This window comes from Ylistrum balloti, unplaced genomic scaffold (genome assembly GCF_031769215.1).
Source record: "Ylistrum balloti isolate Yb309-2 unplaced genomic scaffold, AGI_CSIRO_Ybal_v1 Utg369788, whole genome shotgun sequence".
In the NCBI taxonomy this organism is placed as follows: Eukaryota; Metazoa; Mollusca; class Bivalvia; order Pectinida; family Pectinidae; genus Ylistrum; species Ylistrum balloti.
Window position 1 is genome coordinate 96016 of NW_026781973.1, and position 15714 is coordinate 111729.

General features: G+C 34.7%; 2 protein-coding genes across 2 annotated transcripts; one reads left to right on the forward strand and one right to left on the reverse strand.

Moving 5' to 3' along the window:
* Window positions 1–178: 178 nt before the first annotated feature.
* LOC132544263 (peptidyl-prolyl cis-trans isomerase-like 1) lies at window positions 179–4696 on the reverse strand. The gene is made up of 4 exons (XM_060207835.1): window positions 4609–4696; window positions 3731–3885; window positions 2617–2685; window positions 179–458 (listed from the first exon to the last, which is right to left on the reverse strand). Exons 1-4 carry the CDS (start codon window positions 4677–4679, stop codon window positions 235–237), a joined length of 519 nt encoding a protein of 172 aa, XP_060063818.1. The 5' UTR covers window positions 4680–4696; the 3' UTR covers window positions 179–234.
* Window positions 4697–5728: 1032 nt separating this feature from the next.
* On the forward strand, window positions 5729–15523 carry LOC132544262 (phosducin-like protein). Its single transcript, XM_060207834.1, has 7 exons — window positions 5729–5924; window positions 7210–7335; window positions 8775–8902; window positions 9395–9497; window positions 9784–9897; window positions 10195–10319; window positions 10743–15523. The coding sequence occupies exons 1-7, from the start codon at window positions 5736–5738 to the stop codon at window positions 10861–10863; spliced, it is 906 nt and encodes a 301-aa protein (XP_060063817.1). The 5' UTR covers window positions 5729–5735; the 3' UTR covers window positions 10864–15523.
* Window positions 15524–15714: the final 191 nt, after the last annotated feature.

Sequence of the window (15714 nt, forward strand, 5' to 3'; positions counted from 1 at the left end):
TCTGTTATGTTAAGTGTTTGGATGTCTGTAACAGATCACGTGGCTGTTATGTGAAGTGTTAGGATGTCTGTAACAAATCACGTGTCTGTTATGTGAAGTGTTTGGATGTCTGTAACAAATCACCTGTCTGTTATATTAAGTGTTTGGATATCTGTAACAAATCACACAGAGAGCCAGGTACATATGCCATGTCTTTAATGATGATGAAATGATTGTAATCTGACTGAGCTGTGGTCAGGATGACGTCAGTACTGCTTTGCTGATTTTTATATCATCAACAGGTTTATCGTTTTGGTCCGTTTCACAAAATCCAATTCTTTGTACAACTTGCATACCTGATGATACCCGACCAAATATGGTATGTTTGCCATCAAGCCACTGTGTGGGAGCTAGTGTTATGAAAAACTGACTGCCATTTGTGTTGGGCCCACTGTTAGCCATAGACAAGATCCCAGCCCCTGCAAATAAGTAAGACTGTGTAGACAGAAGACCAAAATAGATATTTTGCTAATTTTGTTTCTGTGTTTTGTTTTACTACAAGACCATCATTCTGTTTAATATTATACATGAAAATAAATAACAAGCATATTTTGTATTCTCCTTTAATTATTTCACCATACACTTTTCTTACTGGTACAAAGCATAGTTTTACTATTGGTGGTGTCAGTTTTTGGTATTCATCATTTGACTAAGCAGCTTCATAATTATAATGGTAGCATAAGGAAAATTAGGTTTTACTCAAGCCATTTATCAAAAATGACAAAATTGAGAGTTTTTGAAAGAACAAATCACAGACATTTTATATCCCAATACCTCCTGGAAAAGGTTATTAAAGCAGAGTTTCCTGTTGGTATGAAGATAAATGGAAACAAAAGAGTGTTAAATAATGTCTCATGATATAGTAACAGTCTGCGTCACAAGTTTCCTGAATACAACTGGTAATCTCCTGTTAATATGTTGAGATAATTAGCTAAAACAATAATTGACATACATTACAGTTGTGTATTTACTTACAGAGTGTCCACAGCTGTGCCTTAAACATTCTCTTTTTTCATGTTAATGTTCACAAGCAGTGATAGTCAGACTTTACTGAATTTTTTTCATTCCTTGATGAGAATCATCGAACAAATAAACTATAGGCATTTTAGAAGAGTACAACTGCCTGATGAAGAATGAGTGAGTCTGGTGCTGATTGTTTCAATCTACAGTTGCTGCTGTCTACATGAATTAAATACATATTTAGAAGTGTACATGGCCTGATTTGTTTTAATGTCAATATCATGATTATTCTGCAGAATATCTACCTGTACAAGGGGACGTCCAGCAGTACAGTGACAGGTGAGGAATACCTACCTGTACAAGGTGATGTCCAGCAGTACAGTGACAAGTGAGGAATACCTACATGTACAAGGTGATGTCCTACAGTACAGTGACAGGTGAGGAATACCTACATGTACAAGATGATGTCCAGCAGTACAGTGACAGGTGAGGAATACCTACCTGTACAAGGTGATGTCCAGCAGTACAGTGACAAGTGAGGAATACCTACATGTACAAGGTGATGTCCTACAGTACAGTGACAGGTGAGGAATACCTACATGTACAAGATGATGTCCAGCAGTACAGTGACAAGTGAGGAATACCTACATGTACAAGGTGATGTCCTACATTACAGTGACAAGTGAGGAATACCTACATGTACAAGATGATGTCCAGCAGTACAGTGACAAGTGAGGAATACCTACATGTACAAGGTGATGTCCTACATTACAGTGACAAGTGAGGAATACCTACATGTACAAGGTGATGTCCAGCAGTACAGTGACAAGTGAGGAATACCTACATGTACAAGGTGATGTCCAGCAGTACAGTGACAAGTGAGGAATACCTACATGTACAAGATGATGTCCTACAGTACAGTGACAGGTGAGGAATACCTACATGTACAAGATGATGTCCAGCAGTACAGTGACAAGTGAGGAATACCTACATGTACAAGATGATGTCCAGCAGTACAGTGACAGGTGAGGAATACCTACATGTACAAGGTGATGTCCAGCAGTACAGTGACAAGTGAGGAATACCTACATGTACAAGATGATGTCCAGCAGTACAGTGACAGGTGAGGAATACCTACATGTACAAGATGATGTCCAGCAGTACAGTGACAAGTGAGGAATACCTACATGTACAAGATGATGTCCAGCAGTACAGTGACAGGTGAGGAATACCTACATGTACAAGGTGATGTCCAGCAGTACAGTGACAAGTGAGGAATACCTACATGTACAAGGTGATGTCCAGCAGTACAGTGACAAGTGAGGAATACCTACATGTACAAGATGATGTCCAGCAGTACAGTGATAAGTGAGGAATACCTAACTGTACAAGGTGATGTCCAGCAGTACAGTGACAGGTGAGGAATACCTACATGTACAAGATGATGTCCAGCAGTACAGTGACAAGTGAGGAATACCTACATGTACAAGGTGATGTCCTACATTACAGTGACAGGTGAGGAATACCTAACTGTACAAGGTGATGTCCTACAGTACAGTGACAGGTGAGGAATACCTACATGTACATTGTACAATGCCATGTTCTTCAATTACTTACCAGTATGTTTAAGATCGTCTGCAATCTCATCATCAAATTCCTTTCCATAGATAGATGCTCCACCTCTCCCTAAAGTGTTGAACAAAATGTGTAGTTTTATTATTTGAAGATACTTCTACCAAAAGTCTTGGATGGGGGGTTCGGGGGCAACAGATATCAGACATTATTCCTGAGTGGAGGGTAGGGGCAACTGAATTTACTCTGTGGGGGTGTTGAGTCAGGGTGGGGGTGGGTGGGTTCAGGGGCAACAGATTATCAAAAATTGTTCCTTAGTTGAGGGTTGGGGCAACTGAATTTACCCTGAAAGGGGTGTTGAGTAAGGGGTGGGGGTGAGTGGGTTCACTGGCAACAGATATTATACATTATTTCCTGAATGAAAATGAGTGGAAGGTTGGGGCAACTAAATTTACTGTATTGGGGATGTTGACTGATGGACATTATTCATGGTTGGAGTATGTGAGGAAGGGCCTGCCTGAGCAACAGACATTATTAGGTTTTATGCCCGGATGGAGTGTGTGTAGTGGAAGGTGCCATTGACATAACTTTTTACTAAGAGATTAGGCTTCTTAGAGTACAGTACAGTACTGAATCCTTTAACAGGACAGCAATATAAATAGATGGGCAAAAAACAGGCAATCCATTCAATGCATTTCGATTGATATTCAACTAAGTTCATACTATTCTGCTAAATAACCAATTGTTTGCCAGCTCATCATTGCTCTTCATCTAAGTTTTTTTCTGCTTTTGAGAAACTTTAAAGAGGTTAATTCTATCAACAAATTGTACATATAAAGCTTCTAACTGCATTTTAATATACTGAGACATTATCTCCATAACGTAAAATGCATAACGTATAATCCTAACATATGTCCCTGAATGTTTAAGGTGTCATAATACAGGCATTTATTTTATGGCTTTGGGATGGGGCATTTTAGCTTCATCCACTTTGAATAAAAATTGTTTAATTGGGAAGAAAGTTTTCGAGAATAAATAACAAATTTTGAAACTTGACATAAAGATGAAACAATTTCAATTGTGATTGAGGCCGATATTGGCCCCAAAAAAACTATTAAGTAAACCATATATGTATGTTCCAAACCAAATCTATTCCTACCTGTCCCAGTCGGGTCTCCACCTTGTATCATAAAGTCCTCAATTATTCTGTGGAATTTGGTTCCATTATAGTAGCCTCTTCGGGCAAGTTCTGCAAAGTTTCTACAAGTGTTTGGAGCATGTTTCCAGTACAGTTCCAGGACAATTGTTCCCATACTGAAAGTAGATAAATATACACACATACATGTGTATATATATGAATTTATACCAGCTAGATAACCTTGATTCTCAAAGTCCTCAAACGTATATGTTTTTCTAGGTACAGATAATATAAGTCCACTGTCATTGTGTAGACCTGTCCCAAGGGTATGTGTGCATGTTTGGTGGTTTACATGCACCTAAATATCATAGCACAGAACAATAGTGGCATGTTTGGCAACTGACCAGCAAGTGACTATGAAGTCTGGAGGTTTGAGACTGACTGCCGGTGCAGTTTTGTATCCTTGACCAACATACATCACCCAAATTGCTACACCAGCATCATAGAGTATAACATTGTCTGTGTTGGCTATCACTATATACATATGCCCTGAAACATTCATGTATCATGATTTTTAACTTAACTCCAACTCCCTACACATTTATTACCTTAGTGGTGTCATAAAAATGGCTTTACTGTGTTACTTTTGATTGTTAAACTTATAAACGACGCCAAATAAAATGTCATTTTCATTTCTAATCACATTATATTACAGAAAGCCTCAACAATATAATCAGACGATTCGTCCCCAGCATATTGTGATTACTAACAATGAGCATCAAAAGGGACGAATTGTCAAACAACCCAGCTCTAAAAACAATTGTGCTGGAGTGGCTTTTGCAGGCCTTAAATACTACAGCTGATAATGTATACACATAACTAATGGTGGGTATATATACCTCGTCTCTAAAGTGATATTTGATGGCTGCCATGATTTGTTTGGAATTCCTGAACTGGAAGTGAGCGCCATGCCTCTGTTATTATTAACCTGCAGATTCTAGTCGTACTCTTTGGTTACAATCAAGTGGTGTAAATTTTTGATAATACTACGACAATAGTTTCGCACAATGGGAAAAAAAATTCTTAGAAATACAGCTAGTAGCCGAAAAAGAATACCCTAACACCTACAATTAAATCTAACAATATATAAATATCAATACAACTTTGTGATAATTCCGATGGAAAGAGACACACATTTTCGTAATAAATGTTAGCTTTGTATGAATGGCGGCATAGAACGAAGCACACCCTTTATCCGGCAGCAGATACGTGTATGTGAACCATTTATTACCGTTTAAGTAGCACTATTGCTTTGTAAGTTTATGAAACACAACATTTGATATCAAATTCTTCAACAGCACTACGTAAGCCTACTCCTTATATAGTAATTTTAGGTAACAGTTCCGCCATATCTCTGCGGATCTCACGAACAGTTGAACCAGCAATTCCAAGAATCAAAGGAAATTCATGCACAGGTTATAGTAGATGTGCCTACCCAGTCCACACACAAACACACAGTTGCTCTCGCATGCATATACTCATTACAGCAAATTTACAGGTCCTATTAAAATCAAAATCTCCTGGCATGTTCTGTTCGTGTTGGAGGTTGTATAGTGTGAAAATACCACGCCAGACCGTGTATATCACTGCTTTTTCTTTAAAATAACACACTGATTACATTATTTCATTCTCTACCATTCAGAAATCACTTCATCATCATCATCATCATCATCATCATCATCATCATCATCATCATCATCATCATCATCATCATCATCATCATCATTATACATTTAAACATTAGGGTACTACGGAAAAGCAGCAGGGCACGTGTGTGATTTCTTATGCTGCATGGTACATTGTCTATATCTTTGCATACTGCAGAGTAATTTTAGGTCGTATATCTACTTTTCTTTATAAGGTTGTCTGTAATTCATATACATAACAAATAAATCCCATGTTTCATGTAAAAGCTGTATTGACATTGATGTTCTCTGAAATATTCTATTACAGCTATTTGTAGATCATGGCTCTCAGCTTAGACGACAAGATTTTGGGAGAAAAGGTGAACAACTACTGCAGCAGCAGTGAAGATGAAGCAGAAGAGGAAGAAACGAGAGGTTCAGACCCAGAGGAAGATAATCAGAAAGCAATAAAGGGACCAAAGTTTATACCAGAACCAGAGATTCAGGAATATCAAGGATATTCTACTAATGTAAATTTAACATAATGGAGTTATATATATATATAACTATTCAGTCCTATCCTCTCCAGAGTCATGATGTTCATTTTAATTTGAACTGGTATATATTTGTTCTTATCTAACAATTGTTACATCCTTCCAATTGTGATAAACTTGTTCAGAGGCAAAAGTAGTTATCATAATTAGGAGTTCTTTTGTAAACAGTCAAGTGTCATAGCAAATATCAAACTGTATGTTGGTACTATGTGTATATAGTTTTATTAGGTTAAGTTTCTATAAATTGTGATTTAAAATGATCATGTCTCAGTCATGAAAAAATCAAGGATAATGTAGTGACAACTAATTGATCTAGTGTTTCTTCTGTAGTTGAATTTGAAATGTGTTGTATAAATTTCACCATTTGGCTGCATTGAGGTACCTTTTCTTATTTGTAGAAGTTGAAAACGGTTGAATGTTTAAAATTTTTTCAGACCTATTTTCTTCTGTTGCACTGAGTCATTTTCCCCCAAAAAATCTTGTGTTATGTTGATGAGCTTTATACCTGTTGAATTTGGGCCAGTGCACGAGATTTAAAGAAGGGAAATAATTTATATTGAATTTATATTCAACTATTCAAATTTATCCAAAATCACAATTTGCCTTGGTTGGAGACAAAGTGAGCTGCTGCCCTGGGGCATCTAAGATATTTTTTTATTTTGCTAAATTAGTATGAAAGTCTACTAGGATTGACTACCAATGAAGGCCCGCATGAGCTGATTTATTTATCATTTCCTGGACTTATGCTTTTCCTGTGTGACTCATTCAAATTTTGTGAACCCATTATATCATCAAAATTTTTGATATTGTGCACTGGATTCACCAGAGAAAATGTAGAAAAAAAATTAATGGTTGATTTTATAGTATTTAATTTCAATTGAAGAAGTATGAATCACGATGACTTACTAGAAAGACAAGCTTGCCTGACATATTTAATATGTTTGATTTTTCCGTGTACAATTTCGTTTTGTTAAATTGATGTATATATTTAAAATACCACTCATGAAAAAGTTAACGCATTTTACATTGACCATATACTCTTTTAGGTTTCTTCACCATTTGTCAGTGCTTCTTACATTTAAAATGAATTTATCAATTTCAAGCATGATCTGTTCATTTTTTTTTCAAATTGAGTACAGGGTAAATGTTGGTTTAGTTAGATATAAACACCATTCAGATCATGAAGATTTTGTTTTAAATTATTTTATTTATTAAGAATTTCATTGATTTGCTACATCTCTGAATTCAACTTTGTTTTCAGACGGGTCCCAAAGGTGTCATCAATGATTGGAGAGAGTTTAAGCGATTAGAAAGTGAAAGGAGGGAAACTCAGGAAAAGGAAAAGTTAGCTCTGATGAAAAAATTGTCCATGACTTGTCGATCTCATGTAAGTCATTATAAGTAATGGTGTGTGATCAGATAAACATAGTGTATTAAAAAGTGTATAAACAGTACTAAATATATATTGTATATAGGTATATGTAAACATCAACAGGAGTTACAAAATTAAAACACTTCTGTTCATTAACAAGTGTTCTTGATCACACATCCAGACATTTTATCACATCTCTAGACACTTTACCATACATCTAGACACTTTTTCACACCACTAGTCACTTTATCACATATCTAGACACTTAACCATACATCTAGACACTTTATCACACCACTAGTCATTTTTCATACCTCTAGCCCTTTTATCATGCCTCTTGAAATTTTTTTACCTGTAGGATCTTAATTACACTTTAAGAATTTTATCATATCTTTAGACCCTTTATCACACTTCTAGACACACCATTAGATACTTTATCATACCTTTAGACATGGCACCATATATCTAGACACTTTATCAAATCACTAGGCACTTTCTCACACATCTAGACACTTTATCATACCTGTAGACACCAGACATCTTATCACACGTCTGGGTACTTTATCATCTAGACAGTTTATCACATCTGTAGAAGCTTTATGACACCTCTAGACACTTTATCACCACCTAGACTTTTTGTCATGCCTAGACTCTTTACCACCCTTATGTTCTTGGACTTTATATCATACACTAGGGGCTGCAGGGCTGAGGGTTAAAGGCATTTGACTATCTTTATCACTAACTCTCCACCTGTGGGTTGCAGGTTCAAGACCAATGTAGAGTGATCATCAGGTACTGGTTAGTGGCTTTTCTGTGTGAAAAACCAAACCGGGCACATCTTTAAATGACCAAGACTGTAAACAAGAATTAACGCAACAAGAAATTAAATCAAATAAGCTAAACCATCATATGATATTTATGATACTCTTGTTTTTTTGCTGGATTTACCATCCAGATAACAGACAGGGTCATTTTGATGCAGGGTCTTGTGTTAACTGGCGGCTACCTCACTGAACAATGCCCAGGAGGTCTTTGCTTGCCATCCAGAACACAATCATGACAACTAAGATCAGCCTGTTTCCCAGCTCCTTGTGAAACACAAACTGTTGCACATAACGAGCATTAAATCACACACCTGGGATCTTTACCTCAAGCTCACTTGTGTCAATGCTCCACTGACTGAGCAATCACGGTCCCCTAGTTATAAGCTACATCACAACCCGAGACTTTTTTCTTTGGCTCTCTTTGCTGTTTGTGGATTCTTATCAACATCTGTATAGGACATCGTTTATTTTTGTGTGTCATGTTCCAATCGCTGGACAACAACCTGAACATCAATCAGTATACCAGATCAATTGCAGAGTCTAATCACTCAGACTGGTTTTGAGTGAAATAGCTAATTTGCCGGTTTGTATTCTTCATATTCTTCAGTGTTACATATCATTGATTTTCAGCTAGATGATGAAAAAGAAAAACAGAAAGATGAAGAACTTTTGCAAGAACTTGAGGAGCTGGATGATGATTTTTTGAAAGAATATCGAATGAAGCGCCTGGAAGAAATGAGGAAAGCACTTCAGAATGTGTCAGTGTTTTCTTTCCTTTTTTTTTTATACAAATCACATCACTTGCTTAAATTCTTAAAGCTCAAAGTTTGGACATCGAGATCTTGTAGTATCTCTTATCTTTCACAATTAGTCAGTGTCAGTTTACATGTCTGTCTGAAATAACCATAATTAGCAATTAAAATTTCGACTTGAAAGTACTAAGGGTTATCTCCCTTTATGATTAAAATACGTGAAAAATAACTTTATAGATTAAAAAAGTTAGTTTCATATATCTTGATTTCATCCAAATTGATCTTCAAAGACAGCATTTCACCTTACAATAGATTCTATTTTAGTTAAATTTAGTAAATTTTCTTAATTTTTAAAGATGTGATGAAAGTGTATGCAATCTAATCTGTCATTAAATAACTACTTTCTCTGTAGGAGTTTTGATAGATTCTTACATACTTAAACTTTACAAATTTGTTCATCTGTTTAAAGATATGTTTTGTGTCTTTCCATATGAACAGACCAAAATTTGGACAAGTTTTAGCTCTTAACTCTGATAGTTTTGTGGAAGCTATTGACAAAGAACTGCCTCAAGTCACTGTCATTATTCATTTGTATGAAGAGGTGAGTTTCATGGTACATTTATATATTAGTACATGTACAATTATCTTTAAGAATTATATTTAATAAAACTATATGATGTACATGTAAGATAAGTATCAATAATATAGAAAGATCAATGTACAACAGTATTGATTAAAACAAGAAGAGATGTGTGTGTTTTTCTAAATTACATATTTTAAGAAAACCCTATAAGTTTGAATACAGTTTAAATAAGTGATTATTTTTGTATTTATGTTGTATAATGCACAAAATTAATATATGAATCCTGGTAATTTTTTCTCTTCAGAAGGAGCAAGCTTGTAAGACCATGAATGGATGTTTAGCATGCCTTGCACAGGATTACCCATCTGTGAAGTTCTGTAAGATAAAAGCATCAGAGACCAAGCTCAGTAATAAGTTTGTAAGTATCGTGGTACATGTTTGATTTAAAGAACCAGATTCAAATAAAGACTCAACAACAAAGATTGGATGATTATTTAAGCAGGGCTCTTTCTTCATTTATAATTTTAGCACTTGCATGTCCATGCATGCCTTCGCCAATGTCATATTTTATTATGGTACAAAATGATAAAATAACTCAATGATTTGGAAAGTGTTTGATCGAAGTCCTGTCCGTTCTTTTAGCTATTCTGATATCTTTGACATGAAATGCAGATAACTTAATTAAGACCATAATACTGATTAATTTTTACTTCAGGCCAAGATGGGTGTCCCTGCACTGTTAGCGTATAAGGCAGGGGAATTGATCGGGAACTTTGTTAAATTGACAGAGGAGCTAGGCAAAGATTTTATTTCCTCAGATGTAGAAAGTTTCTTGTATGAGTAAGTGTCACATTCTATTATCACCACTTGATATAATATGTATAATATTCTTACTTCATTCTTTATGGATATCTTTAGAGACTGACGGTCATTCAGAGCTATACAAAATTTCAGTAAAAATCCTATGGTCCTTTAATGTTTGGTGTTTAATGTTTTGGTACATATACTAGTGTTTTGGATATTCATTTCATAATCAAACATAATGAAATGACTTAAAATAGTCAGTTACAAAATGTCTCTCAATTTCTAACATTACTTTCTTGTGTTGATTATAAAGGATTTGTCATGATGTGCGATTATATTATGATAAAAAAGCTTGGATCACTTTTCAGTTTCAATTTGCTTTTGATATCTTATAAATTTTGTTATTCACTTGGATTAATTAAAATGAAAGATAAAATAATTGTGAATTGTTTGTTTTAGTTTTGGGCTGCTACCATCTAATGATATCATAAACCAGGCTATCAAAGACACAACAACTGGAGAACTGCGTGGAAGACTCCAGGAGGATGAAGACAGTGGCAGTGAATTTGAATTAGACTAACTGTTTTAGAAGAGATGTTTTATTGATGGTAAATTTTGTGTGCAATAGGAATGGAGATGTCTCACCAGAGGTTTTGTATTGATGACTAGTTTATCTTAATTTATCATAAACACAAATTTACAAAAATGTTCTTTCTTTCCAAAAACAGATAAAAATAGCTGTATGGTATTGTTTTATTAATTATTTGGCAATATAAAAAGTAACTGTTAAAGTTAAATTTAGTAAATTTTATTCATTTTTTAAAGATGCGATAAAAGTATTTACAGTCTCATCTGATGGTAAATAACTACTTCTCTGGAGGAGTTTTGATACCATTCAGCATCAAAGATGTGTTCATGATTTAATAACTGTCATGAACCACTGGGTCTCGATGATATATGTATCTACAGTATTTGTACAGCTGAGTGGCTTAGAAACTAGTACTGAACAAGTGAGCCTAGGTGACTGTATGGTATGTGTCTGCAATATTAGTACAGCTGAGTGGCTTAGTCACTAGTACTGAACAAGTGAGTCTAGGTGACTGTATGGTTTGTATCTGCAGTAGTTGTACAGCTGAGTGACTTAGACACTAGTACTGAACAAGTGAGCCTAGGTGACAGTATGGTATGTGTCTGCAATATTAGTACAGCTGAGTGACTTAGACACTAGTACTGAACAAGTGAGCCTAGGTGATTTTAAGGTATGTATCTGCAGTATAAGGTTGTAGGATGGTGCAGTAGTATCACTAACCAATGTGTTTAGGAGTTTTCTTTATCTGCAGTAATAGGACAGTTGAGGGGCACAGAAGTTAGCAGTAACCCTTCACCAAGATATCTTGGATTTGATTCCTTGATTAAGAATAAAAGTTGTATGCTACCCATTACATGGGTTTTTCTGGGATAGTATAATTTCCTCCCAAATTGAAATCCTATATGTGCTAGAATTCATGGCAACAATACTTTGTAAATTTCATCAAACTTGTTTTAAGATGCTTGGCTTCAGAAGTTGCTCCTCTTCTTGTTTATTTTATTCATTAGTATCAAGAGGGTTCTGTACATCATTGGGGACACTCCTCAAATGTGGCGGATGACCTTCTCTATACATGTGGTTATTGAATGTTAGTTTTTCGCGGTTTTTCTCAATCCGGTTTTGATATTTAATTGTTCTTTATGTATGAGTAAGTGAAATTTTTATTACAGAGATGTACCCATCAGAAAATATGTCTAGTATAGTATAAAGGTTTATATCTGTAAGGAGTGAATATTGGTTCTGTGATGTGTTGTACAGAAACAGAAAAATATCAACACAGATAACTCCCAGACAGGCTTATGTCTGTAGGGAGTGTATTGTGGTTCAACATGATGTTGTTTGTGCTCATGGAATTTAGTTTTTTTATCATTTGATGAAAATCTGCGTGAAACTTCAGCTGAGAACTTGTATCATTATGCAGACACAGTCATTGTTAATGTGGAATGTTATGAAAGGAAGAGTTCCTGTTGAGATTGAAAACCGAAAGAGTGAAGCAGAAGTGACGTTTGCATGTCAGGAAATATCGAATGGACCACTGTCATTTTTTTCTGACATATCTTTTGTTATCATTTTGTTCTTTTCTCAAAAGTGATGAGAAATAGATTGACGGAAACTTAACAGCCATATTGGTATATGATACTATAGTATATGTTACCAGTATTTGGTTTTTAACATTTTCAAATCATGTTACATAATAACCAATTAAAACTGATTAGCTAGACTGTTCATATTGTATAATTGTACAAAGGGAAAATCTTAAATCAAAGGACAGGGATGGTGGATATACAGAGGTGTGACACAAACATCAAATAACAGGAGAGTGTTGGGTACAGTGGTGTGATGTTCAACAGAAAACAACAGGGGTTTGGGGTATAATGAGGTGTGGCCCATTGTTAACACACCTAGGAGATGTTGATTCAACTCTGACCAATATAACTTTATCTCTGATCAGCTCTGGTTTAAGTCTTTATGATATTTAAATCCTTTGAGACTGTCGTACCAATATGCTCAAATGAGAACAACAGCAGGTACCAACACACAGCTAGAAATATCTGTAAGATAAGTAGCGTTGTTTGATGTTTTGTCAGAAGTTTTCAGATGTGGCCTTTAACAATAACTGATAACCACTTGAGTGTGATGAAGTGTAGACCATGAGGGTATGATATTATGGGTAAATAGAAACTAAATCTCGTGAGAGGTTCTAAAAACGTTTACGTCAGTACAGTAATACATGTAATGTGTTTCTGATTACAGTTAGCTTGCTGAACAGATATAGAGTATTAATAATTATATTGGAGAGAACTCTAGAAAACAGTTGTTTTAGCTAACCTCATGAAATAACCACCACCCCCAGTCCCTCTCCCAACTTCTGCTGGTTGTGTTTTTTACTAGTATATACATATTCAAAGCTGAGGAAATGCAGGGCAGGTTTCAGTATATTATACAAACTTTAAAAGCTAAAGAACATTATCAGTGAGAAGATTTCACTAACAAGGTGATCTTCAAATCTATTTAAGGTGGCTACAAGAAAGCTTGTAATGATAGTCTCACTGTGAGATAGAGAGTCTGGAGAGAGATCAAGATACTTTAGTTTGAGATAGATATGAAAAGTGTAACTGTGCTATGATATGATTTTGGACTCTATAAATTACTTATTTTTATTGATATTTTATTACATTGTATATTGAAAACATGGATTTGGATGTTATTTATATGACATGATGTATAATTACTTTATATATTGTATGATCATTTAGTCTGAATTAGTGAGGTATGGTTCTGCTAGTGTGATGTTTGGACAATGATACTATAATTTGGGGAGCCTGAAAACTATATGTTGAATGTTGTATGTAATGATAGATCAGAAATATACCATATTTAGTTATCAAAACGTTTTCTGCGAGTGAATCTGTTGTGTATTTTTTAAAATTTCTGTGTTTTAAGTGTTGTATAAAAAGACTACCAAACAAAATCTGCATAATGAGTTTTCTTAGAAAATGCTTTTTGAATCTTTATAAAGTGTTTATGTGATTTGTTAATGAGGCAAGAAGCTTAAAGGTATTTTTATGTTAAACATGCTACTTATAAAAAAAACTAGGTCAACCATATTATGATAAAGGAGTTTACATATATTTATCTGTATCTTAGTATTTATAATTGTAATCTTTTGTTATGGTTAGAATTTTCTTTTAACCAATCAAAGCCAGTTACAAGTCAAGGAAATTATATATGATAATGTTTTTGGATGTTGTTTGAAATTCAAATGAATTGTTTTGCACTTCTCTTCAAAGATGAAAATCTCCGAGCTGTGTAATCATTGTTAGAGATTTACAATTGTAGAAACAGTAAAGACAGCTTGTGAAATTAATAACAATGGACTCAGTATCTGGTAAAGATAAACAGTACACAGGCTAAGTAAATTAATTAATGGTATAATGTCTTCTTCATATGTTAAACAGGAGTATTTGTATGTAATGCTTTCAAACTACACAGACAGTTTTAAAACTAGAGTTTAATTTGATCTCATGTATTCTCTTTGTAGAATCTCATTCTGTATGAGAGGATCTCCATGGTCATCTTTGATAAACTTCTTCAAATTCTAAGCATGATTAAAACAGCTTTGTATTTATGAGTAATAAAAAATATAAAATTGATTTAGTCTAGTTACATTAAGAAACTGTGTTGAGGATACTTTTGTTTACAGTTCAAATATTTGCCAAATAGTGTACATTGTGAAAATTTGATCGCAACTTTTGTGAAGCCTCCATCCACACTTTGAACTCAGAACATTAAGTTTGTCACCTGTTTGAAAACTTTGGGTGAAATGATTTAATTATTAAAACCTAAGGTATGTTTCTCTACACGAAGGTTGGGATTTTCATACATATATAGGCATTATCCTCTGATATTTTGTTTAATCCAATTCTGGAATCAGGAGACTGTCTTAGATATTCATTGTCAGAATTTGATTTTAATAATATAATAAGATGATAACTAAATATTTACCGTAACTTGCCTGCCTCGTTTTAATTCATTTGAATAGTTGAACGGCTCTGAACGTACACATGTACTTTACGTTCATATGAAATGATCATATTTTGAATATACTAAAATACTGCATTTTGTTGAAAGTGCAATCCTCATCTAGATTTTGACATTCCTTTCGGTCACACTGGATTTTTCTCGATCGTTTCGACCCTAGCCTTCAAAATTTTGACCATTTACAGTAGCATGACTGACAAGTCCTACAATAACGGAATGGCGGTATGCAGTGTGGTTAATTGTTTGGCTCTACTGAATCTCACTCTATCTTTAAAGGTGCTCTTTATTTGTCTGTCGTTTGTAAAATCTTCAACGAGAGTTGCCTTTCCAAAAATTGATATATCAACAAATTAAGATCCGACTAAAGCTAACCGTTGATAAATGCGGTCTCTCATTAGGGAGAATTTAATAGGTATCTTCTACACTATGTAGCAGTATGGATTATTTACACATTGTTATCAAGTTACACTTTCTTAGAATGACGCCATGTCCCTTAGCCAGTCAATATCCAATCTCGTTTTCGGCAAAATTGTTAAGTCAGCTTAACAATGTATAATAACAGTACACTCGCGTATTTCATGACTTGATTAATAAAAAAAGAAAAGAAGAACACTTCTCGTTAATGTGTGTTTTTTGTCATCTTCGTTGGATAGTAAGGAGTAATTGTTTTAGTCGTCCATTCACAGTTGTTTTTAAAATGCACGGTCAGGACCGAACAAAATAAGTGAACCATCCGCTGCTAATTCAATCCTGTGTTTAATGCTCCTTCCTGTTAGAGGTTAGCCTTTCCCAGAAAACGGA